This window comes from Tachypleus tridentatus, chromosome 6 (assembly GCF_004210375.1).
Source record: "Tachypleus tridentatus isolate NWPU-2018 chromosome 6, ASM421037v1, whole genome shotgun sequence".
NCBI lineage: Eukaryota > Metazoa > Arthropoda > Merostomata > Xiphosura > Limulidae > Tachypleus > Tachypleus tridentatus.
The window spans coordinates 83,256,264-83,281,570 of NC_134830.1; the positions used below are offsets into that span (position 1 = coordinate 83,256,264).

Genomic DNA, 25,307 nt, shown 5'->3' on the forward strand with positions numbered 1-25,307 from the left:
ATTTATTAAATACACAAAAAACAGTCATAAATGACCAATCTATAGCAGTAATAAATAATAATAGTTATGATAATAATAAACAGCTTAGAGACATTGGTCAGGCGTAGTAGCCGCAAAAGATAAAGGGCTCTGTCTACAATCTTTATATGCAAAAACGGCTCGTTTGGGCTGAGAAATTTCTCAACAAGTGGGTTTCTCGTCATCACTGATTATTGTTTCATCTGTCTACAATCATTACGTTCAGTCATTTGAAATAGTTCGCATTTCTGTGATGATAGAGTTGATGGATTCTGAAATACATTTTTATTTCAAGTGGGTTTTTCATCATTAAGAAAAATATGATATTTTGTTTCTGATATATTGCAAAATATTTAAAATTTCTAGTATAAAACCTTTGTTTTGAGTGTTTGTGATAAATGTTGTTTCACTATTTTTAACTTGTATACAGTTTCTTCCTTTTTCAAACACACTCGAGGTTAAGATAATATAGATTTTGATTCATATAACTTCTTCTGGTAACTTTTCTATTATTCTGTATCTCTTGCTGATTACTTAGATTACCATGAAGTAGGCAGGTAGAATACATTTAGTATTATGATCACGATAGTTGTTCTTTAGGAGTTTCTATTTTGCTTAATTAGTCTATACAGCTGTGCCTTTCCAATCTATTGTATCATTGAGTTGAAGTCTCAAATTCTAGGAAAGGTTGGTATTAAGGAGCAACAGCTGCCAGAAAGAGTTGTTAGGCCTAGGAAAAGTCCTGTATTAGACAAAACTTTTACCGACCCTACAAAGATCAATGCTTTTTTCGCAGTGTGACTGCAAATCTGTAACAGAAAATTCGTAAAACTTATTGCATCTAGATCAGGCAGTCAGACTATCTACCTGAACTCTTCCACTCCAATGCAAGAGAGGCATGGAAGACTGAAAATAGTGGTGATTTGTGCAAAGTCTACCAAGTCTGAAACTGAATGGAGAATTCTTTAAACAATTTCTAAGCATTTACTGACCAGAGTTTAAATGGAAACTTTGGTTGATGCCTCCCATGACAGTCCAAGATAGTTAGCGTCTATTACTGAAAGAATGAAAATTTCTGGAACAGTAATGAGCTTCTACAGGCTAGGATATATACTAACTGAGTGATCGTAATTACGTAGAAAAATGAGATTCTGTAAAGGTGGTTAAAATTTACTTCCTGTACGTCTATATTTTGCGACTCGAAAACAAGGCCTTAACATTTATCTGAATATTAGGCGTTCTTGTATAAATCCACTCCACTACAACTCCAACATTTAAGACATCTCAGCCTTGTGTTGAAAAGAAAAGACGGAATTATACCAAAATCGCAAATGATTGTGATAGGAACTCGAGAAATAAAACCTTAACATTTAAGTATATGAATGAAGTGGGTCAAGACATTTTTTGACACATTTCAGGCAGGTTACTATCTGGAATGGCTTGACTAAAGAACTTATAATACAGGGTCTAACCCCGAATATGAATGGTATAACACTCAGTACCATTATATATTGAAGTATGATGCAAGTACAGAAACAGAATATAGTTGTATAGACATTCTGACCAGTTGGAGAATTCAACTGTCCATTGAGTTGAGTTTTTAAAGAGGGAGGATCTTTAATGAACTTGGCCAAAGGTTTTGCCAGTTGCTTCCGAGAGCATATCTCTTAATTACATCAGAATATGTTAAGTGGACTGTGGAATGCAAATAAGCATTCTTGTTCTTAAAACATGTTTTAACATGAACTCCAGTGTTGATGTATTCGTAACAGAATTCTAAGTTTTGTTTGGATACTATTTCAAGTAATATTTGAACAAGTTTATTGATTCACAGATAGAAAATGGAATTGCATGTATTTGATGGAGCATACTAATCATATGTTAATGGCTCTTGAATGTTAGTACTACATTATGAAGAAAGAAGTGCTTGCAGTTATGAACGGCATCAAACGTTACTGACACTACTTACATGGATAAATGTTTACCCTTTGAGAAGACCACTCTCAAATCTAAAGGGGCGATAACATAGTGGATAACAACATTACAGGAGGATTACTTTGTTGTATTGCATTTCTTGGTTTCATCATTTGTTGAATATTAGCCACATGGACATCATATGGAAAATAATGCAATTTTGCCATAGTAAAATTAAACCATACAACAGTAAATTTCACTAATTACTAGATATCAGATTTCATACTTAAAGCACTCCACGAAGAGTTAATGCATTACCCGGATTTATATGGGTACTCCTTGCCATTCAACCAAGTGATGCTTGGTCAATAGAAATTGTCTGTGGCACTTGTATGATAACTGTATGTGCGAAAAAGAGTACTATGCTGTTTCTATCAACCAGTGAGATATAGTTCTCGACTTATGTTACAGCTAGTGGTCTTTAACTCTTTCAGGCAGAATTTTTTTAGTACTTTGCATTACACAAAGATCCAAGGTCAGCTAGGTGTTACATATATATTTGTAATAATATGTGACGACAGTTTTACTGTTCATATTCTGGTTGTATCACTAATCAATTGTGCCAACACTGCAAGATATGCACTGTCCAGAGGAAAAATAAACAAGAGAGGGTAAATTCTAGTAGGGAAGTATTCATTCGCCTTTACAAAAATTATCTGGAATATTACTGTCCTCCCGATATTGATTATCCTCCAGAGGCAGACAGGGTAACTGATATATGATGGCTGTTGTGGATCATGTCACTAAGTAACTCAATGATTATATACTGATTGATACCTAGCATAATCTTTAGAAGAATGATTTACACCTTAAATAATTTACTTGGATTAGGAAGGTAATTTGAATAGGTAGCTAAGTTATTCTGTTACTTGTATAAAGCGTAAAGTGTGGTAAATATTCTCTGTTTACCTTATAATCTTCAGTCTTATGATTTGGAAAAGTGGGTACTATGAATTATCAAGCAGATGCTTGGGAAGTTTGTTAATTATAGTCGAAAAAAATGGGACAGATACTTGCTAGAAGTCACTAATAATGTGCTCGCCAAATATACTGATGCTTAGCCAAGAAAAGTTGTTAACTACAATTTTCACGTATGGCTCTCTGCATAGAGGATATGTGTCACACTTTCTTCAGGAATGTGTGGATAAGAAAAGATAGAAAAATGGTATATTTATTTTTGCCTCTAATGTATTTTCAGTGTTTAATATAAATACTATTTCATTGTGCTTAACTTGTTTCAAGCCACTTTCTTTTTTTCATACTCTTGTTGAAGTTAATATAAAATAATTCTGACAAGCCCCCCTGTTATTCTGCAGCCGATACCTAGTTACTCAAAAAACCAAAACCAGTGAGCAACGAGAAGTTTAACATTTTTGTAAATAAACACGCTTACTGTGGCTCCAGTTTCAATTTTAATGTGTGGCTGAAACCTTGAGAGCATAACTTCACCTCTTATCTCGATGAACACCAAATGATAAGCTTAATTACATAATCTTCCTGGATTGATGGTTATTCTTTCATAGGTACCGCCTTCAATTTGTTTTTATAAAGACTTTAATCCTCATTAGCTTGGAAGGTAGTTTTTAAGATGATTGCTTTACTAGAGGAACAAAAAGGATACTTTCATCGAAATTTTGTGTCATTTGTCTCTACGTTGCATAAGAATACTGATGTATGTCGTGTGCAAAGTTATGTTAAATATAAAAAAATATCACCACTGTAGGTATCATAGATAGTTTATCAATTTAATTTTCGTTGTTGCTACAGAACTATATTGAACCTACCTCAATACATCCACAGGCACATGAATATGCAGATACTTTGATTTGTTGTTTAAGCAGAATATTCATGATGCGTAAACTTGAATGGACGGCAATTGCCTGTTGTAGAAACACAACTGTTGAGGACGACGTTTTAATACATTTATTTTTTCCTCCGATGTATTTTTAGTGTTTAATATAAATACTATTTCATTGTGCTTAACTTGTTTCAAGCCACTTTCTTTCCTTCTTACTCTGTTCACGTCAGTGTGTATATATAGTATTGGAGGTCTTTGTAGTAATCTAGTGGACATGCTGCGACTGGTTTGTTTATTGCAAGTTTTGATTGGTGAAAAGACTGCATAAGGTTTCAACCACCAGTAGCGATAGATTTTTCACATCTAATTCCCAATCTCCGTTTTGTTAACAGAACACTATTTTGTTAATGTGGAAAGATTATTTACTTTTATCATTTCTAAAAATGTACGTGTCGATGATTCTAGCTTAATCCCAGTTTATTTTGTGTCTAATTGACATGGTGTATTATGCAATGGCTGAAGTTTGTATTTTCAAGAGTCCCATGCTGTCACTGTGTAATTTTATTTTTGTTTTGAATTTTCTTCCAGTTTCTCCTAAGCAAGTTTCGTTGGAGGAACATGGAATTTTATAGATAACGGTTTTGTATTTTTTCATTAATAGGTTTCTGTTTGTTTTTCATTGGATCGGATCTTATTGTAAGATTTCCGTCCCATGTCTGTGTTTATCAGCGAGTTGTTTACTGAAATTTTGTACGTAAGGAGAGAGTAAAAGGTAGTAGTAACGTTATTATTATCTTTTCCGGCTGTTGTGGTCTTCTCCAGGAGGATTTTGATGTGCAACCCTTCTATTTAAAACTCTGATCTTTTAGTATTCTGTATTCTCTCTTCGCGAACGTTTTCTGCTTTCTTGTTTTGGCATTGAATTATATCACCTTTTTTTTTTTTTTTTTTTTTTAATAAGGACTTACACACAGTGACTTTTATACTATTGTATTTTGATATAAGTAAATTTTATGCCTTAACACCTTTCAGAGTGGTGTGTGAAGGTCTTCCAATGTCAGCACGTGCCAGTTCTGTATCTTCAGTGCTTTGTATTTTCTTAAAGTTGTTGTAGGCTCGTCAGTTTGTATCATGCTATGTAGCGGATAACAAATAACAGAAATAGCCTCTCTAGTCTGCTCTTCATGGCCTTTCCTTACAGCTTGTGAAGTCAGATAGAATCTTCCAGCACCAAGCACCTCTAGAATACTCTCCTTAAATCCAACAGTGAGTAGAATATAAATCAATTAAGTGCGAGACGAAATCCAAATTTATGACAACCCCGGTTTTAACTGTATTGTCATGGGCCAGAAACCATCGCGTTTCGTGACTTGCACCCAAAATTTATGTACTATTTAATGAATTTATGTCAAAGTGTATGAAATTATAGATTATAATACAAATTTTAATATTGTACATTAACTAATTTCTCAATTGAAAAGTAAATATTAAAACAACACACACACAAATATTGATATGCGTGTCACCTGGTATGTTGAATGCTGCATTCATATTACATGTTTTTGATGTCCAAATACAAAGCCTATTGTTTCGTACCAATTATGAACTCAAATTACCCTTCTCGACGAGCTAGAATATAAAATAAAAAACTCGTATATAATTTTTTTTTTTATTTGACGAGATATTGGTTCATGTACCGAATCAAACACATTGACCCCACCCATCTCTTTCCAATTTTTGACACACTTGGTAATGTAAACCTATGTCTCTTTATAACGTGAGAATAACAAAAAAAAAAAAAACTCTGAATGTCCACCATGTTGAACCTTCGCAAATTATTTTCATGAGAAATTTTCTTTTCACTTTAGATTCGAAGAGGGTAAGTTGATACTTTTGTTAGCTCCAAATTTTATATATTTTAGACCAAAAGAAAAGAAAACACGAGACCTTCAGATTGAGAATCGCGCGCCCTAACCACCTGGCTATGCTGGGCCACTAGTAACAAAAAGTACTTGATATTTTCACAAACAAATCCTTAGTAAAATAATTCATTTAAAAATCTGATTTTTTGTGTGCAAAAAAAAAAAAATCATGTAACCATTACTAAAAGTCTACCAAATTTAATAAGTATGCACATACTCCATTCAAGGTTATAGTATCAAGACATGAAGTGAGCAAATATATACGAACTCGTGCATTTTATATGGAGTCCATATCAACTACCAACCTAGGGAACGAAGACTACACATTCTGACCTAACTTTCGAAACATCGTTCTCTGCGCCCGAGTTTTTACAACAGGCAGATGCCATTCATTCCACCTTACTCATCAATGTGCACATTTTAGTACACCCATTGAGTAAATTGAACATGGAAGAAAACTTAAGTAGGAGTTAGATAGTATTCTTTCAAATTATTCAGAAGGCCAGTGATGAGTATTCATTGTTTTGAAATAGCTTACCTACTATGAAACAAAAGCCACATCTAACCAAGTAAATTTAACATATAATTTGCTGTTGAAAATACATCTTCAATATTATTTATCTTGACAACACGTTAGTATATAACACCGAAATCATTTTGTCAATAAGTCAGCGATGAATTTACAGACTTACAACGTTAAAATACAGGGCTTGATTTACCATGGTGGTCGAAGTGCAGATGAGTCATTCTGTACCAGTGCTAAGAAAATAATATCTTATTGTAAAATTTATAATATTTAGTAAACACTTTCCAGGTTTTTCTTTTGAAGTACTACAAAAAAACTAAATTATTTAGTTTTTTTCTGATATAAAATTCTTAAATATTATTTTGCTAAAAAGACATTGAGCTAAATATCTAAATGTCATTAAACACATTTGTAAAATACAAGATGAGGTACTCGTCCTTTGTCCAGATTATAAACTTAATGTAAGGGTGGACGCTATAATAAATACAGAAATTCTCACTTTATACAGTTCATTTATAAACACATTATTGCAGTGTTCATTATTACCTCTTGAAACGTTTTGTATAATGTTTAAGAACTTTGTGTGTATACTTAAAACGTGATATACATTATGTAACTATCAGGTTTCCTTAGTGAGAAGAGGTAATAACTAAAATAATGGTGTTTTCTGTTACTCGCTTTCAATACAAGCTCTTGATGTCCATCCAGTGTTTCACATGATTAATTAATTGATGGTCATTGGTTGCAGAAGAATCTTACGGGCCGAAGTTGAAAGGTCACGGGTCAAAGTAAAAAGTAGGTATAACTCAAGAAATGGTTCTTCCTATCAACCACATCGTGGTTGATGTAATAGAAATTTCAGCCGAGTGTACGTATTTTGACTATTGTGGCGACCTTTTCTCTTTAGTTGTATCCCTCAGTAGAAACCGCCCGCGCACTCTCCAAGATATGTAATACATTTGTTTGTACTTCCGCTACAATGAGTGTATGTTGTCTTATAGAAAATTTAAAACATTTTTGTTATAAAGGTGTGATGCCATCTATAAATATAGTTAACCTTAACTTACGTCAAAAATAATAAATGCTTAATAATAGTAACAATGGTAGAGGATTGAGCCCCTCTCCAATATTCTCCTTATTCTAAAAACTTTCACTAACTTTAATTGAGATTGACCCAGAGACGTAGAAGTAGTTAGATAATGGACAAACGGATTATTGAGCTTTACATTTATATAAAATATTTTTTATTAACACACCTTATTTTTGTTACAATAAATGTATATAAGTTGACTCGGTTGTTTTTGCAACGTCGGGTTATATGCTGCGTCAACTGGAGGGAATTTAACCTCGGATTTTACATCTGTCCTGAAACTCGTTCCTCTTTGTAAAAGGAAATAATTTGGTTCAGTTTCTCGATAGTTTATTTGTATGATTTCTCAGTAGATGTGACAAAGAATAATCATTAAACAATGAAAGATGGATTTTTCTCATTTGTCACAAATTATTTATTTGTGAAGTAGATTTATCATTAATTACGAAAAAACATACATCTTGTAAAATTAAAAGTTCTATAACACAAAATGCGTTTAGTACCGATAACTGGACATAGTCTAGTTAAGAATTTAGCTTGGTAGTTCAACAGCAAAATTTAAGAAAGAAACCGAAAGACAATGACGAAAAGGTACCGTAAAAGACATTAAGTGTAATTCTAAATGATTTCCAACGAAATTTTATGCAATAATCAACTAAAAGCTATTACTTTTGTTGCTTGTTTAGAAAGATTAGCATAAAAAACATTAAGAACCCTTACAAAAGAGAGCTGTAACTATCAATGAAAAATGGCTGCCTTATTAATTAGCTTAGGAGTGTCACACTAAATTGAAGCTTTCAATGCGAAGTTAAGGAATAGAATAAGAAGGAAAGGTGAGGCCAAAGCTGAACTTCTGAAGTTTCACATAAAATTATAGATTAATTGTCGGGCAACCAGATCAAAGATGCTACAGTGTATGAGAATGTACGAAATGGAATGAAGCAAAGCAGGTATACGCCTTTAAGGGAAACTTTTCAGTTGACAATAGAACTTGAATTCCCTAAAATAGCAGTTAAAGAGTAAAATCACAATCAAGGAATAATGGAGTCATCAAATCAAATAGTGTATAAACATTAAATTCCTCTTATGGAAATCTAGAAAACAAAACGAAGAATGAGTTATACAATTGGTTATTCAAAATAACAAAAGTAAACCATAGACAGAATTTACTTCAGCTGCAGTTTTAAGGGACATATCAAAAACCGTAGATAAAAGCCTTTAATTACACATCTATTTCCTAAAGATAGAAAATTAAACCATAGTACGGAAAGTGTTTCAATTAAATCTTTAAAAACAAAAAGTTTCCAGGTGCTACATGCAAAAGTCTTCAAGAAATAAAAACTGCTTACAAAAGTTGACAAGGAAAAGAAAACTGCTGTAAGTTTAGAAAGAGAGAATATTACATCTGGAACTGTGATAAATCAGTTGTTCGTAGTAAACCAAGGAGATAAGGAATGAATTGGTTAAATAAATCAATTCCCAAATAGATGGATTAATTAATGGCAATCATTTTTTTTTGCAATGTGATTGACATAGGTTGTATGTCTACAATTATTTTACCTGAAAGGTTTAAACTAATTCGCAGATGAGGCAAAAAAGTGGGTTAATACAAATCAAAGGTAATCATAATGTTCTGGCAAAATGAAAATTGAAAGTCACCTTCACTGTGATAAACATTTTCTACAGAATGTAATGTTCATGTAAATGACATAGCAGAAGAGTGAATATTGAAAACAGATTTCGTTTGGAAATACATCTTCGAACAGTTTCACACACTAGCCAGAAAATGTCATTGCTTACATAATTATTACTGTATTAGGAATTGAATTTCCGCTGGTAGAAAGATTGGAAACAAGACAATGAATACATTTAACTTGAAGTGGAACAAAGCAGATGAAAGTCAGATGGTTCAAGCCGATGGTCGTTTCATCATAATCGTCTTGGGAAACACTGACATAAAAAAAAAAAGCTGCGTGGTAAGCTTTAGAGAAGAATTATCCAAATTAAAGTCAACCTGCTAGAGATCTTGAGGTTACTTTCAAGACTACTTTAAAAAAGTGTCACCAGGGAAGGAGCTACCATATGAACCAAACCCTACACCAAATGGTAAAGCAGGACGTGTTGATAGATAATAAGAAATCATCGCATTTTTGTACCATAAATATAAAAAGTGATCTACCAAAAAGTTGTGATGATTGAGCAGTTTAGAAATATTACACGCCTAGTAAATAAAAGATTTGGTTTATTAATCTAATTTTTATTGTACTTTGTTTCACATATTTAATTACTATAAAGTTCTCTATGCGTTTGTAAATTTCAGTAAATATTTTAATTGTAAAAAGAGTCAATTTATTGACTATTTGAGAATTTCAATTTCAATGAACCACGTTTCTTTGTATATTAGAATTGTTCAAGGGACTTCATAATCCAGAGAACATATTTGTGACGTTTTAACTTATAATTTTTGTTGTACGCTAGAGAACATTTCATTTGACATGATGAGCATATTACATGTGGAATTTTTAGTTTTGGAACAATTTAAATAGTTAAGCTAATATGTTGGAGAAGTTGCTACTTTATTACATTGGGCAACAAAGAATTCGCAACTGGAAAAAATTGAATTAATTTGGGGTAATTTGATGGTGTTAATTTCAAACACTTAGTCAGATTTTATCATAACTTCAATTTTTAGTTATTGTAATATCTCAATAAGTTATCAGCACTGTGGGAAGTACTGTGAATTATCTTAGTACCGTAGATGTATTTTCTACGAAACAATTTAATTGGTTCAAGGTATATTTTAATAACAACTTAAAATATTGACTATATTGTATTGTTGTAAAATTCCAAATTTATTGTTCATATATGCTATTTGTCTCGATATAATTCTATCAAATTGCAACATTTTGCTATATTACCATTCTCACCTTGTCCCACTCGACAATCATGAAACACTCACTCACTTTGTTTGATAGAACATTCGAGAAATCCGTTGGCTTAGCATAAAAGGAGCAGAGCAGACACTTCTCTCTGCTCAATTGGTCACTTCAACTGGCTCTGCACACAGTCAAAACAAAGTTTTGTTCCTTACCTCACACTTGCGATATAATCAAAATTTCCAAAACTTTGCTTTTGAACTCTAGTTTTGCAAACAAATTATACATATTTGTTTAGAAAGTCATTTGAAATACTGTTTCCCGCAATTCAAGTAAAGACCAAAAATGGAAAAAAAAAATCACTCATACAGTTATTGCTTCATTTATGCAGAATAAATTACAATTTCACGAAGGAGAAACATCATACAGAAGGTAAAAGGTAACTTACTACCACTATTTTGAGCATAAGATTTGTAACCAAGAAAAACATTGGGCTCTAAATGTATGTTTTACAGTTTGCACATTTCGCTTAACACAGTGACTAAATAAGAAGAGCTCAGGTGTACTACTTACAGTTCCCATGAGATGGTATAAGTACTAAAATAACCTAACTGACCATTATTTTGCAATGACTAATGTTTTCGGATAATCAGACTAAACTAAAAATATATTTAATATTCAGATATTGCATCTACAATGAAATTAGTAACTCGCAGGGATGGTCTTTTAGTGCCACCTACACCGGCAAATTGGAAAATAGAAGTTATTCTGCAAAGAATACAATGAATCATCTTCATTCTTGTCATCTAATACTTCTATTCCTGTGGCACCTCAACATAAACGGCCTCGTCTGATCACACAGAAAAACTAAATGATTTAATTCGTGACTTATCTTTATCAAAGCATTATGGAGCATTTTTGAGTTCTCGTTTACAGCAATGTAATTTATTAGCTTCGGAGACGAGAGTTTTAACTTACTGAAGTCGCCACAAAAGTCTTACTTCTCACTACAGCAACTAAGATACTTTGTGCTTCTATACAAATGTTGATACACTAACGAAAAATAATATTAAACGCCATCCTCAAGAATGGTTTGTTTGTTTGTTTGGAATTTCGCGCAAAGCTACTCGAGGGCTATCTGTGCTAGCTGTCCCTAATTTAGCAGTGTAAGACTAGAGGGAGAGTAGCTAGTCATCATCACCCACTGTTAACTCTTGGGCTACTCTTTTACCAAGGAATAGTGGGATTGACCGTCACATTATAATGCCCACACGGCTGAATGGGCGAGCATGTTTGGCGCGACCGGGATGCGAACCCGCGACCCTCAGACTCAAGAATGGAGAAATGTTATTGACTCACTTAAAGTTAATCTGAAAGCTGTACTTTTGCATAATGAGAACACTAAGTTATTGATTTTTGTCGCTCATGCTGTAAATATGAAAGAAATTTATCAAAGTATGCAGGTTATACCTGAAACCATGAACTTAAACTACATAGATGAAACACTTATAATTATATAAATGTTATTACACTCCACTAGTGTAACATCTATATTATATTCATAAACAAACAAATACTTGCGACAGAAATGTAGCATTGATACAAATGGTGTATAGGAATTAAACACAGAATATAGACATAAATTACATTTTTTTTTTTCAATGCTACTATCCAAAGCGTAATAACCTCATTCGGTACTTCTGTTCAGGGAAATATGGTGTCGTTTAGTTCCTGCTTTACAAGTATATCAAATGGCATGAGGTTAGCACAGAGAACATCCCACTAGACTTGTATGCAAGTAAAAAAACGAAAAACATCAGAGATTATATACAAATATATAAAACTGAAGAATTACTATCTAAGAAGTTGTAATTGTTTCTTTGTTCCAATATAATTATATTGGATGAGATTACTTAACGTATTTATAGAAACATTAACTTGTAAAATGTGCATTTCTAAATACGTATAGTAATAAACAGTATTAAGGCATATTTCTTGAAAAAAGTTGACCATAATCTACATTGGAATATGGTATTGTGCCTCCCCGCAAGATAAAAAGTCAAATGTTTTATCCAGTCACCATATATTTCCCTTGTATATCTTTGTAAACATGAAAATAGTTTGACTTTAAAAATAAATTATTCTTCTCAAAGTTAAAGTTTCAGAATAGTCCAGCACTTATTTGTAAAGCGTACTTATTTTTCTTAACGCTAGACTTTACATAGAACTAATAGTAACCATGTCAGACTTGCAGAAACATTTTAGACTTTTAACACTCCTACGAAAAGTGGGGCCTAATAGGCCCCAGAGCAACTTGAAAGGTTATTAATATTAGGCTAATAATTTTGTATTTAAATGAAATTGCCATTTAAATCCATTAATGAATGGATTAACGAGATTCCCACTGTCGCTATCTACTATCTAGCGAAACCACAGCCAGGGGAACGGGCTTGGAGAAATCAGGACTAGAAACGTCTTTTCGTAGGAGTGTTAATAGCCTCATTTCATGAGCTTCACCGTGTTGAGTTAAAACATGCCTTCCTACATATAATATATACTCATTACCATATGAATTTAGAAACTTCCAATGCTCGTATGTGCGTATTTGATAAAGTTACAAAATTCACAAATATCTAGGCTTGTGCAGGCTCATAATAGCAAAATAATGGTTCTATATTCTGGATGACATTCCTTTGTTAATCTCATTTGTTCTATTGATATTTAAAAATTATATAACTTCAAGCACAAGTTTCATGATTTTATTGTTAAATGTAACAAAAAAAAATCAAAGCTTTCTTTAAAAGTTGAAACATTTTTTGTTTGATTGGTTTCCTCTAAAAAGAGCCATTTCCTTCTGTTCAATGCATTATTAGTTTATATATCGGTAGGATGTTTTAAAGATGTGATTTAACCGAATCTGTACATTTACCCCGCTAAAAATTGGTATTTGATACTCATGGTAGGCACAACACTGATGGCTTACTGTATAGATTAGTGCTCTCAACACGAATAAACGCTGTCACAGAAATCTGTTTATATGTTCGCATTAACCTCGAATTATATTTTCCACTAATATATCAAGAAAAACAAATTGCCTTAACTTTTCACTCTTGTAAGGAAGTATTATTTGAAATAGTTATTTCTATGAAAATTAGTTATGCTTGGGTTTTTTTGCACTTTTTCCCCCCCTCCAGAGTAATTTAGGCTTACGACAAGGCCTCACCTCTTATCAACCACCGCCCAGTGTATACGAAGATGATCCGGGAATCATGTCAGAAGTTGAGACGGCCGCCACTGGTTTTCGTAGAGCCGTTAAAGCCAGATCATCCCTTCCAATTGTTCGAACCCCTTCAAAGACTCAGGAACGACCCCTTGGTAGGTTTTTTGTTTTTTCTTTTCAGCTAACTTCTTCCTATATTATGAGGTTCTTATAAAATGGGTCTACAATTTCATTTGCAGAAAAAAGTTTATCTCGTACTTCAGGAAAGGTTTGAATACTTGTTTCAGTTTACGCCATGTTATTATTGTAACAAATTACATTTTCTGCAATATGTACGATTTTAAATTTATTGTCCAAATTGACACTAATGTTCGTGACATTTGATGAAAACTCAAGTCATTTTAACTGACAAAAATATTGCGTTATTGACAGTCTCAAATCGACAAAAGTAAGTCTATCAATCAATTACTAAATTTCTCACAGTATAAGGAATCGCTAGAAAATGATACTTCAATTACTTCAGTACGTTGTAATACTGAACGTACTACAACGAATATTGTATTATTTATTAAAACAATGTTATAGTGACGTATCGTACATTCAACTGCAAGTTACTTAATAATTTTCAAGGTTTCATCAATTCAAATAATTGATGTATTATTATACCTATGATTTTCTAACTTTACGAAAGGATATACGATATGTTCTTGAATAGATTCAATAAAACTGAACAGATTTATTATCGCAAGTTTATTGTAGCGCCTACTCTGGTTTCTCTGCAGTTTCAGTTTGTGCATGTGACGTATATTCTTGACTGGGTATTGCGTCTAGATAACTAATGAATGAATATTGGCTTTAAAACCCTTATCAATGCTAAGTGTAACTACCAGTTTGGCCGCCAATTTTGATTTTATTCTTTTAAATCACAAGCATCCTTTTTGTCCACACCAAAGATGTTTTTCATTAGATATCCTGACTTTTCGTAAATACCAACCAAACACACCACATCAAGTAAGGAAGTGACACTCGATAGTCTTTGTAAGAAAAAAAATTCCGTTGTATTGACATCACGCTGAAATTGTATTCTGGGGGATTCATTTACAAGTATTTAATTCTACTGTTCATCATTTCCGTGAAGAATAACAAGAAAAACTAGGTGGATGCCAATTAATCAGTCAGTTGTTTTGTCCATTATTTTGTCTTTTCTTTGCAATAAACATAAGATTAAGTTTCATTTTTCAATATATAAATTTATCTTTGTCATTGAATGTTTTTCCAATGATACACATGTTGTAGCACCATTGTTAATTCTCTCAATGAATTGTATGGAAAACAAATCAACATTTGCGTTATTTCGTTGCCAAATTATTTCAGCATTAACACTTAAATTGGGAAACTTCTGCGAAAGAAAATATTTAACAATTTAAAACATTCTATTGAAACTAAACAATTAAAATAGTGCACAAGTAATAGCTGCTAAAAAATAATATTTTTTTTTATTATTATTTGTACCACCTGTAACACGAAAAATTAAGAGGAAAATATTGCAAGAAAAGAACCACACTTTATTTTACGAAACATTTTTTTATCTTAAGTGTGCATGTTCTCATCGAACCGGGTCAAGCAAATACAACGTAGAATGTTTGTTTGTCTGTTTTGAATTTCGCGCAAAGCTACTCGAGGGCTATCTGTGCTAGCTGTCCCTAATTTAGCAGTGTAAGACTAGAGGGAGAGTAGCTAGTCATCATCACCCACCGCCAACTCTTGGGCTACTCTTACCAACGAATAGTGGGATTGATCGTCACATTATAACGCCCACACGGCTGAAAGGTCGAGCATGTTTGGTGCGACCGGGATTCGAACCCGCGACCCTCGGATTACGAGTCGAACGCCTTAACACGCTTGGCCATGCCGAGCCCAACTTAGAATGAAAGTATGAACTCTGCAATATGGATGATAGCGCTTGCATTGAAAGTTGTTAAACATACAAGGTAAGATAATTACATTTGTTTATAATTATACTAAGTAGACAGTTTTATATAAGCATAAGCAAACAAGATACAATAATGTGATATATTTTTTAAACGGAATTGTGTTAAACGGGAAAAGTAGCTTGGTAACATGACACTACGTTTAAAGCTTTCATGGCCTATTAAATCTTATTTAGAGAAGCTTCTTTTCATAATACTATCTATTGTTAGCAATTGTTCCTTGTACTAAAAGAGTATATTATTAACAACCGTTTCCTGTAGCCTTAATAATATATACTTTTAGCAATGCATTAATTTCACAGACTCATTATTTATGAATAATTTCTGCAGTGGATATTTTCAATTAACAGCCGTTTCTTTTTTGCTAGTATAATACTGTTAGCAACTGTTTTTAATAGCTGCTTCTTGAACTGTCAACTTCCATTATGAACAACTGTTTTCTTCCTTATTAATAGCTACTTAATGCAACGTTTAATTAGGTATTTTTTTAAAGTTGTGTTTATATATAAAAATGTGTTGATTAGTTGAAAATTAAGAGCAACAAAATATTCTCACATCTATGCATGTCATACCACGATGTTCTATATCCACTTATTTCTCCTTCAGTAACAATGTCGTCACGTATCCGTGTCTCCCTTTCAGTATCACGATGTTTTGAGATATTCGTTTATCTGCCTTTCAACAAGTCGTTTTGTCCGTTTGATTCTAAAACATTTTTAATTCTATGATACATTAAAGATTAACCTACTACATGTTGACTCAAGATGATCTAGTATTTTTACAGCATTCAATTAGTTTTCCAAAATCTTTCAATGACATGCAAACTTGAAATAAAAATTAAATTCTTAAATGAATGGTTTACATTTTAGTATTTTAAAATCTTAAGTTTCTAAATGAATTTAACCTTTATGAGACGAAAAATAATCTGTATATCGGATCGAACGTTAATCATGACAGTAAATGACATTTAATAATGATCAGCTGTCATAATATGAACCCTCGGCGGTGCAACTGTAAGACTACGCGATTATAACGACAAAACCGTGTTTTGATACTTGTGGTGGGTGGTTACAACACAGATAGCCTATCAGCTGTAAACAATTATTTTAAAACACAAGTTTAATTATAAATTTTATTTTACCGATATTTGCTAAATCATAAAAAAATGCTATAATGTGTTCCAGATGATTGAACAAGGCCAGAAATAATGTCTCCTTATTTTCTATAAATAGAATTTTCTTCAAAATATAAAAATGTTTCCACTATACGAAACTATTCAAACAACGTACGTGTCATGGAAATTGAAATCTGAAACAAGAAGTAGCTATAAAATACCAAAAACTTTTCCTGGATTACCTAGAGGATGTAGAAACTAGTATGTCGCTATATACCTATCAGTTCATCCATACTATGAAATGCCATGGTCGAGCTTTCCTTCTAGCCCCTAGCTGTAGGTCGTTTTCATGAATATCTTGTTATAAGACCAACATTCAGAGTTACAGCAATCTACTAAAGCACTGGTGAAAATCGAATATCAGTTGAAAATTGTGTTATTTTAACAGCTTCAAACAGCCCCAGAGAAGGTTTATGGCACATTATGCATATTGTAGGGATTTTTGTTCGTCCGAATGATTTAATATTTTACTGCTACACTAGATCCTACGCCAACATGGAGGATACCTCCATAAAAAGAAAAATTCAATTTCCTCCAATGTTGTATGTTAGCGATTTAAGAACAAAGTATTCATTACTATTAATTGTGAACATGTTGGATATGCCAAAAACATACAAGTACGTAACTTCTAAAAAAGAAAGGAAATACTCTGTATGATTGTTGGGCGTTTTTGTTTGTTTCTATACTACCATTGAATCTATCTAATAACATTAAGCGCAATTTAAATTGTTACTAGTTTTACACTTAACTGCAATTTTAATCGCTATATTAGATATAACTTTGTTATTAAATACACAGTCATGAATAGGACTGACTCCAAACTTATAATACACCTAATTTACTATCTTTACATACATAGAAACAATCACGCTAGCTAAAGCCAGTGATAAAGTAATTCCAGAGCTATTTAATATTTCTAGCACTGACTCAGAACACATAGACTCAACTAGTGATCAAATCTGTCATTAGCGACTGATGATCACCACTAGTTATTCGCAAGGTGTTCTAGAGTATTATAATTACACAAGTGTCACTCATGAGTAGTGTGTTTTACAATAATCATATTGATAAAGTGTACAAGTTACTTTAATTTTAGCCTCATAATAGATTTTAATACACTCATGCTCGCGTATTATCAATTATTTTTTTCTGAGCTTTATTAACGTGATTGTCCGTAATAGACTTATAACATTAGAATTACAGTAAATGTAATATCTGTCCTAATCTTTGCTATCATTCAAGAGCTTAAGACTACTTCCCTAATTAAGAACTGGCGCATTTACAATACGCCTTTCTAGTTACACAACATTTAATTAAATGTATACATTACATTAAACCTATAGGTCTATCTTTATATTAATTTACATTATATACTACATGTTTAGTTGTGAAGCGTGTATGAACAAGTCAGAAATGACGAAATCGAGGTACTCAGTAAATGTATTGGATCTAGCAGAAGTTAGGTCCTTTTATTTTTGACATGCCACTGAAGCTTAAGCTTGAAACAGATGAAGCTTTGAGTAATACAAGTAATTACTCTATTTATACTTATGGATTAGAATAGAAAAAACTACATAGCGTCATGGATTTGAGATTGAACTTAGTCTTCCTTGGTGATTTTCTTATAATTAATTGCAGTTAGTCTAACCATTGTTGACAATATATATTACAAATACAATTGAAACGTCAAACAAAATGTACATTTCATATACATCTAACTAGTTTCGTTTTATTATAATTCAGTAACTTTAAAGTAACTTTTAATTAAGTTTCCCAACTCTACTGATACTGATGTTTCTATTCACTGACACAGCTTTACTTAAAAAAAAAAAAATCACATAACTAAAAATTGATAATAAATGGGAAAAGTTATACCTATCGTTTTATTGATTTACGTTAAAAGAACCGCATATAGGTTAACCTGTAAGTACTATCTAAAAATGTAGGTCTAACGATATCATGAAGTCTTCATCATTCTGTTAGTTAAAAGACCAATTATAGATCACATCTGTTTTTCTAATGTTTGCGCTGTTGTATAGAAATGTTATAACACTATAAGAACATGTTAAGAATTGAACGGTGTTAAAATGCCTGCAAGTTGAGTTGTAATGCATTACTCGTAGCTGCATGATGAAATTACCTACTTATAAATGTTTATAATGCAAAATATATAAAAAATAAATCCTCGTGTGCGATTTGCGTTTGATTGCAATGCGCCTTTCTTTAATAAAAAAATCTACAAATAATTAGATGTTCATTCTATGCTTTTAAAGCTTAATATAACATTTCTATGAGCAAAATACGTAGTGTTGTCCATTGAATCGCGAAAGATATTTCCAATGCAAAATGATTTGTTCATTACAAACGTTTTAGTCAAGAGAGGAAATTTACAGTAGTATCAAACAAGTGTCATTAGACATTAAGTACGTGAAATGTAACCTTCCGCCAACTTAAATAGATAATTGTTTTCAAAATATAGATGAAGTATTCGTTGGTAATGAAGTCTGGCTATAAGAGGGCTAGACTGTAATTAAGCTTTATCTTATGCGATTATTATATTCGGTGTGACATAAGCACCTAGAGGTATATGGTTGCAATTTAAATGCAAAAGTTGAAAGGATTTATCATAATTCAAAGGTGTATTTATTTTAATTTCCAACTAGATTCAACGATATATCTGTATAACAATAAAACTGTAGTTGTAAATGAGTAGGGAAGGTGTATTTAACTAGTGTGGGTCTCGTATGTTAATAAGTTTTCCGGATCACGTGGTTTTATCAGATCTGATTTGTTCATAGTACCTCACATATATGGGATTATTTTCTAATGTAACTGAATTAAATACAAAACATCACATTTATTTTATGCTTTAAATAAATGTATAATTATGCAACTTAATTAACATAATACCGCTAAATCGAATAGAAGGAAAAAAAGATAGTTTAAAGATTTAATCAAAATGTGGTAGTTATAAAGATTTAAGCTAAATAATAATAATACTTGTTGTCATTTTTCAGCGTTTTAATGATAAATGTAACATACAAGTGGGATGCAACAAGAATGTTTGTGTTTTATAGTTATATTGTGAAGAATTGAAAGAATGCTAAGACTAACTACAATTAATTATGTGTAAATTACATGGGTAGAGTAGCTCGAGTCAATAAAAGTTATTATATCTGTAAAACAAAACCAAATGTAGCTTGATTTCATAAAACAGTTTATTAAATAAAATTTTGCATTATAACTTGAAGCGTCTGTGCAACAATGAACCTTGCGCGATGATGCTGTGATATGATGCAAATAAATAGGTTGAATAAACTTACGAAGTTACGCAATTTGCCAGCTTATATTTATTCATACATATTCCATGATTAAACATATTGAAGCTTAATGCTACTGAATACACAAGGTAGACCTAATAATTTTGGTTCAATATACTAGTTTAATGTAACGACAAATAACATTTAAGGTAAATTGCTTACTCAAAACGCGTTAGTTTCAGTTATTGAATTAAAACTCAAATATTAGCTCTTTCTAGTAATCAGAAAAATATATTAGTTAGGTGTGATATTCAAAAGTAACTGTGACGTTGATGAACGAAATTAATACTTAAAGCAATTTTAACGTATTATATGATACTTGTGTTGCGAGGATGATAACTGTAACTCGTACTGCTTGGGAATATTAGTATTACTCAAACTGTTTAACAAACTTTTACAAAAATAATAAGTGCAATTATCGATGTTAAAAATTCACATTTTAACAAACAACATGACTGTTCCCAATATCAAAAATTCAATAAAATAATAAATAACTTACCGTACATAAGAAATGAGAAATTCTAAGAACACTGAAAACAGTCTCATACACTCAACATTATATTCAAAGATACAATGTTTTACATGCATCATACATATTTATTCCCTTAAAAAATTCGCCATGATACAATTTAAATATTAACGAATTTCTCGACATCTGTTGACAATATTTACATCAGGTACATCGTTTTTATTCAATTTTTTAATTTATTTTTTTTCATATTTGATTATCTCAGTAGATTCACATACAGTCATACTAATAATATTTTTAGGTTGTGCTAAAATAACATTCTTCCCATCGAATTGTGTATACAGTTTCATTAATATATTTTGCAAATGGTGAAATAGTAATATTACTGTTTTTAACATCCCTTTTATGTTAATTCACTCATTTTGAATTTTAAATTTCTTCTAGTATGTTTTATATAAATTTTTTCACAATCACATGGTATTTTATATACATATCAATTTTTTTCCATTAAATCAAATTTATCTTTAGTTTTACTAGACATTTGGTTAATCTTTTTTTATCGTTTTATGTATTGGATAAATATTTATTTGTTTATTAAATTACTTTATTATTTGACAAAACAAGCTTGGTTTGGTTTGTTTCAAATTTTGCGCAAAGCTACACGAGGGCTGTCTGCGCTAGCCGTCCCTAATTTAGCAGTGTAAGACTAAGGAAAGGCAACTAAGTACTCATTACCAACTACCGCCAACTCTTGAGCTACTCTTTCACGAACGAATAGTGGGATTGATCGTAACGTGTAACACACTCACACCTGAAAGGGCGAGCATGTTTGGTGAACGGAGATTCGAACCCGCGACCCTCGTATTACGTGTCGAACGCCTTAACATGTTCATGGCAAGCCAGGGCAAAATAAACTAGGTATAAACGACAGTGCTAAACATTGGTTTTAAATTAATATCTTTATTCTTGTATTTTAGTTGTTGTTTTTTTAAATCTGTCAACAATATCAGGATAAAAACCTCTTTATACAACTGTGTTAATAATAACTCATTATTACCTTCTTTTTGTTTACAGCATAATGTTAGTATGTTATCCAAGTAAGAGTAAAAACAGCAGTTTTCTGAGATTTAGTGTGACAAGATTTTTGATGTGGTTAAATTAATACAGAGTGGTTTTAAAGGATAAAAATAAATACACAGCCAAGAATTCGTTTGAATTTGTGGAAATAATTGCGCATATAGCCTTAGATCGGAAATATATTTCGGTTAAGAATTTGTAAAAAAAACTATTGTATCGTGCCCGCCATGGCAAGGTAGTTAAAGGGCTTGACTCATAATCTAAGAGTCACGGGTTCAATTCCCCGTCGTACTAAACATGCTCTCTCTTTCAGCTGTGGCAGCGTTATATATGACGGTCCATCCCACTATTTGTTGGTAAAAGAGTAGCCCAAGAGTTGGCAGTAGTTGGTGATGACTAACTGCCTTCCTTCTGGTCTTACACTGCTAAATTATGGACGACTAGCGGAGACAGCCTTCGTGTATCCGTGCGCGAAATTCAAAAACAAACAAACAAAACTATTATATATTTTTAATGAAATATTGAGAGAAAATAATAATTAAATCTTAGAAATAACGGGTATGATTAATGTGCTAGAAGTATGCGTTTAGAACTTTTTTAATTAATAACAAATTTTGTAAGTATAATGAAAGTTTAGCTTTCTCCTTTATTTCCGCTATTATGTAACTTATTTATAAACAGCTTTGAAACTGAAGCAGTTGAAAACCAAAAGTTTGATTATGGTATGTGTATGACACATTCCTGATTTGGCAGCATCGTAAAAAGAAATTGATTCAATTTGCTAATCACCTTAATAACATTAACAATTTTATAATATTTACTTAAACAGTCGAGACTAATATCTGTTGTTTTTTTTATTGGATGTTTTAGTGAGTACAAATAAGGATAAATTGGAAACCACTTAACTCTCTTTCTTAACCTGAAGATGACCTTTGAAGGTCGAAACGCTGTTTTATACTTTACTTAATAACAGTTTTAATATCTATACCAGCAATTTTGATATATAAACTAGAAGAAATTTAAAGTACAAAATGAAGGAACACAAAATAGATATTAGAAACAATAATATTAATATTACACCATTCGCAGAACACATTAATGAAACTAAACAGACAATTTAACAAGGAAAATATTATTAGAATTAATATACATGAATCTATCAAGATAATCAAATATGAAATGAAGTTAAAAATATGAAATAAGGGTGTTGGACTTGATGGAACTGTTTTTTCTATTAATATGTAAATTGTATTATGGTGATTTTTATAGCAGTAAAAGTGTGATTCTTAAAAACTTGCACTCTTGAAGATATGCCCAGCATGGCCAGGTGGTTAGGGCGCTCGACTCGTAATCTGAGGCTTGTGGGTTACAATTCCTATCACACCAAACATGCTCGTCCTTTCAGTCGTGGGGGCGTTATAATCTGACAGCTTTTAGTCACTTGTGCGTCGCTGTAAACCTACAAGTCATTTGTATGTAATCTGAATCACTTGTTATTCAGTAATATGTGGTCTGAGTCACTTGTAAACTCACAAATATTTGATTTGTGTCGCGTATTAATTACTAAACAGTGCATATGCTCACAGTGCTGAGAATACAAAAGTGGCAAAGAAATACTTTGATATTATTACACATGGTTAGTATGAATATCAGCATATTCTATCTGTATAAGCAAAATAATATTATATGACTAAAATTAAATATGACATAATATAGATATCAAATTATGCCTTTCAGTGTCATGTAAAGAATAATAATTTCACGGTCAAGGTAAAGCTCACTCACTGGAACTGAAGCGCACTTTGTAGAAATGTGGAGTCATGTAGTGTAGGACACCTTAACTGGCTAATAATATAGAACTGATAATATATATGAGTAAAATTAGTTAAATTTAAGTAGTGTTTAAGTCAAGTATATATTACTGTGATTATGGGTTAGGGTCCATTCATAAAAACAATTAAATGTTCAAGTAAGAGTCTCACGAGGACTTCTGTCTTTCGTACTAAATGCATAATGCCACACCCTGGTGAATGTCTTTTATCGTCATTCAGAATAATATTGTTCATAAGGTCAAGACTCGTTCGACTGACAGAGGACATTATAATTAAGCAACGTATGAGATGTTATTCAAAAATGTTTTTTCTTTTGAAAATATTTTTACTGTAATATATGTATTTTTTTAAATACAAAATAATCTTACTTCTGAAGAGATATGACAAGTTATGCGCTGAGAAAAAGGCAATCTTATTGTACTTTGTGCGTTTATCCTTAGATGATAAATCATGAAGAAGACCATTGTGAAAATTGCCTCCAGATCAGGCAATAGCTTGTTTACAAAGATTTGACTCACAAATAGCAAACGTAGTCTATTTTCTAGTGTCAGGAAAAATAACTAGTAGGTTATTATAACATATTCATCACATTTATTCATGACTATGTAAATCAACATTAAGTTAATAGGAAATATAAACCATATCTGATTTTATGAGTTATCATATAGTAGTCACGAAGGAATCTTTTCTGATTTATTATTAATTAAAATCAAATTCATTTGAAAGGAGTCTTCCGTGAACAAGCTGATAGCATCATGATAGTTTGTGGCTCAGCATGGCCAGCTGGTTAAAGCTCTCAACACGTAATCTGAGGGTCGCGGGTTCGACCCAAACATGCTCGCCTTTTCAGCCGTGTAGGGCGTTATAATGTTATGGTCAAAGAGTAGTTCAAGAGTTGGCGGTGTGTGGTATGACTAGCTGCCTTCCCTCTAGTCTTACAATACTAAATTAGGAACGGCTAGCGCAGATAGCACTCGTGTAGCTTTGCGCGAAATTCAAAAACAAACAAACAAACAATCGTGGTCAAGATGGCTACACCTGTAGGGTCTCATGACACTAGTTGACCTGGTGACAAAAGTATCATACCAAGTTAAAGATTAGAGGGCAAATGTAACTATTTCATAGCCTTCAGTATTGATCTGTTCGTTATATTTACATGCTTACTTCATTTCCAAATTATAACTTTTGATAAACGACATCCTATAAATAATTGTGTGTGTTTTCTTATGGCAAAGCCATATCGGGTTATCTGTTGTATCCACCGAGGGGAATCGAACCCCTGATTTTAATGTTGTAAATCCCAAGACTTACCGATAAATAATTGTAAAGGGAAAATAGGTCAATATAACGTTTCTCTTATTACATATAAGGACTGCTTTTACATACAGTAATAATCCGACTGTAGTCCCTTGGTTAGTGTGCTGGTTTATGAATCTGCGGGATCTCGTTTGTTGCCCGTACAACCAGAAAAAGAGTACTAGGACCTGTAGGTACTTTATCAGGGAAATGGTTATATCTCACTATTTGATCATATAACAATAGCCCAACAGATGAAAACTGGTGCTGTTGACTAACTGAGACCATACAGCTCTCCAGTAACTTATCTCTAAAGTCCACTCACTATGAAAACCAGTAATTTCAATTTTTCACCTTATACCTTACCTTGTGATATACCTTACAGAAGTAGATTATGCAACAAATGTCCTCATTCTCACAAATATAATCAAATGGGCTGAATTAACAAATTATAAACAGTAGCATTAATAACCATAGGAAAAAAATCACATTTACGGTACTAACTCCCCCCAGTGGTACAGTGATATGTCTGTGGACTTCCAACGCTCGAAACCAAGTTTTGATACTCGTGGTGGGCAGAGCACGCATAACCCATTGTGTAGCTTTGAACTTAATTACAAACAGACAGTCAATGTATCAGTTGCGTTCAGGTTATAATCGTATTACATTTATTTTATCTACCAACAAGTGAAAATTATATGTAACGTTCTTACATTACTAATTC

General features: G+C 32.2%; 1 protein-coding gene and 1 long non-coding RNA gene across 16 annotated transcripts in view; one reads left to right on the top strand and one right to left on the bottom strand.

The window, feature by feature from the left end:
• Positions 1-25,307, top strand: part of LOC143252924 (coiled-coil domain-containing protein AGAP005037-like) — a 322,060-nt gene that overhangs the window by 190,713 nt on the left and 106,040 nt on the right. For 11 of the 15 annotated variants that reach the window (XM_076505800.1, XM_076505801.1, XM_076505799.1 and 8 more), the window contains one exon: positions 13,399-13,579. The exons of the other annotated variants lie outside the window; for them this stretch is intronic. In XM_076505800.1, the coding sequence (XP_076361915.1) occupies positions 13,399-13,579 (181 nt within the window). The remainder of the gene's footprint in view (positions 1-13,398; positions 13,580-25,307) is intronic. 15 annotated transcript variants of the gene reach the window in all.
• LOC143252926 (uncharacterized) lies at positions 7,482-20,488 on the bottom strand. The gene is made up of 4 exons (XR_013029243.1): positions 20,409-20,488; positions 15,971-16,120; positions 13,428-13,616; positions 7,482-7,618 (listed from the first exon to the last, which is right to left on the bottom strand). It is a non-coding gene; the product is annotated as an uncharacterized LOC143252926 (long non-coding RNA).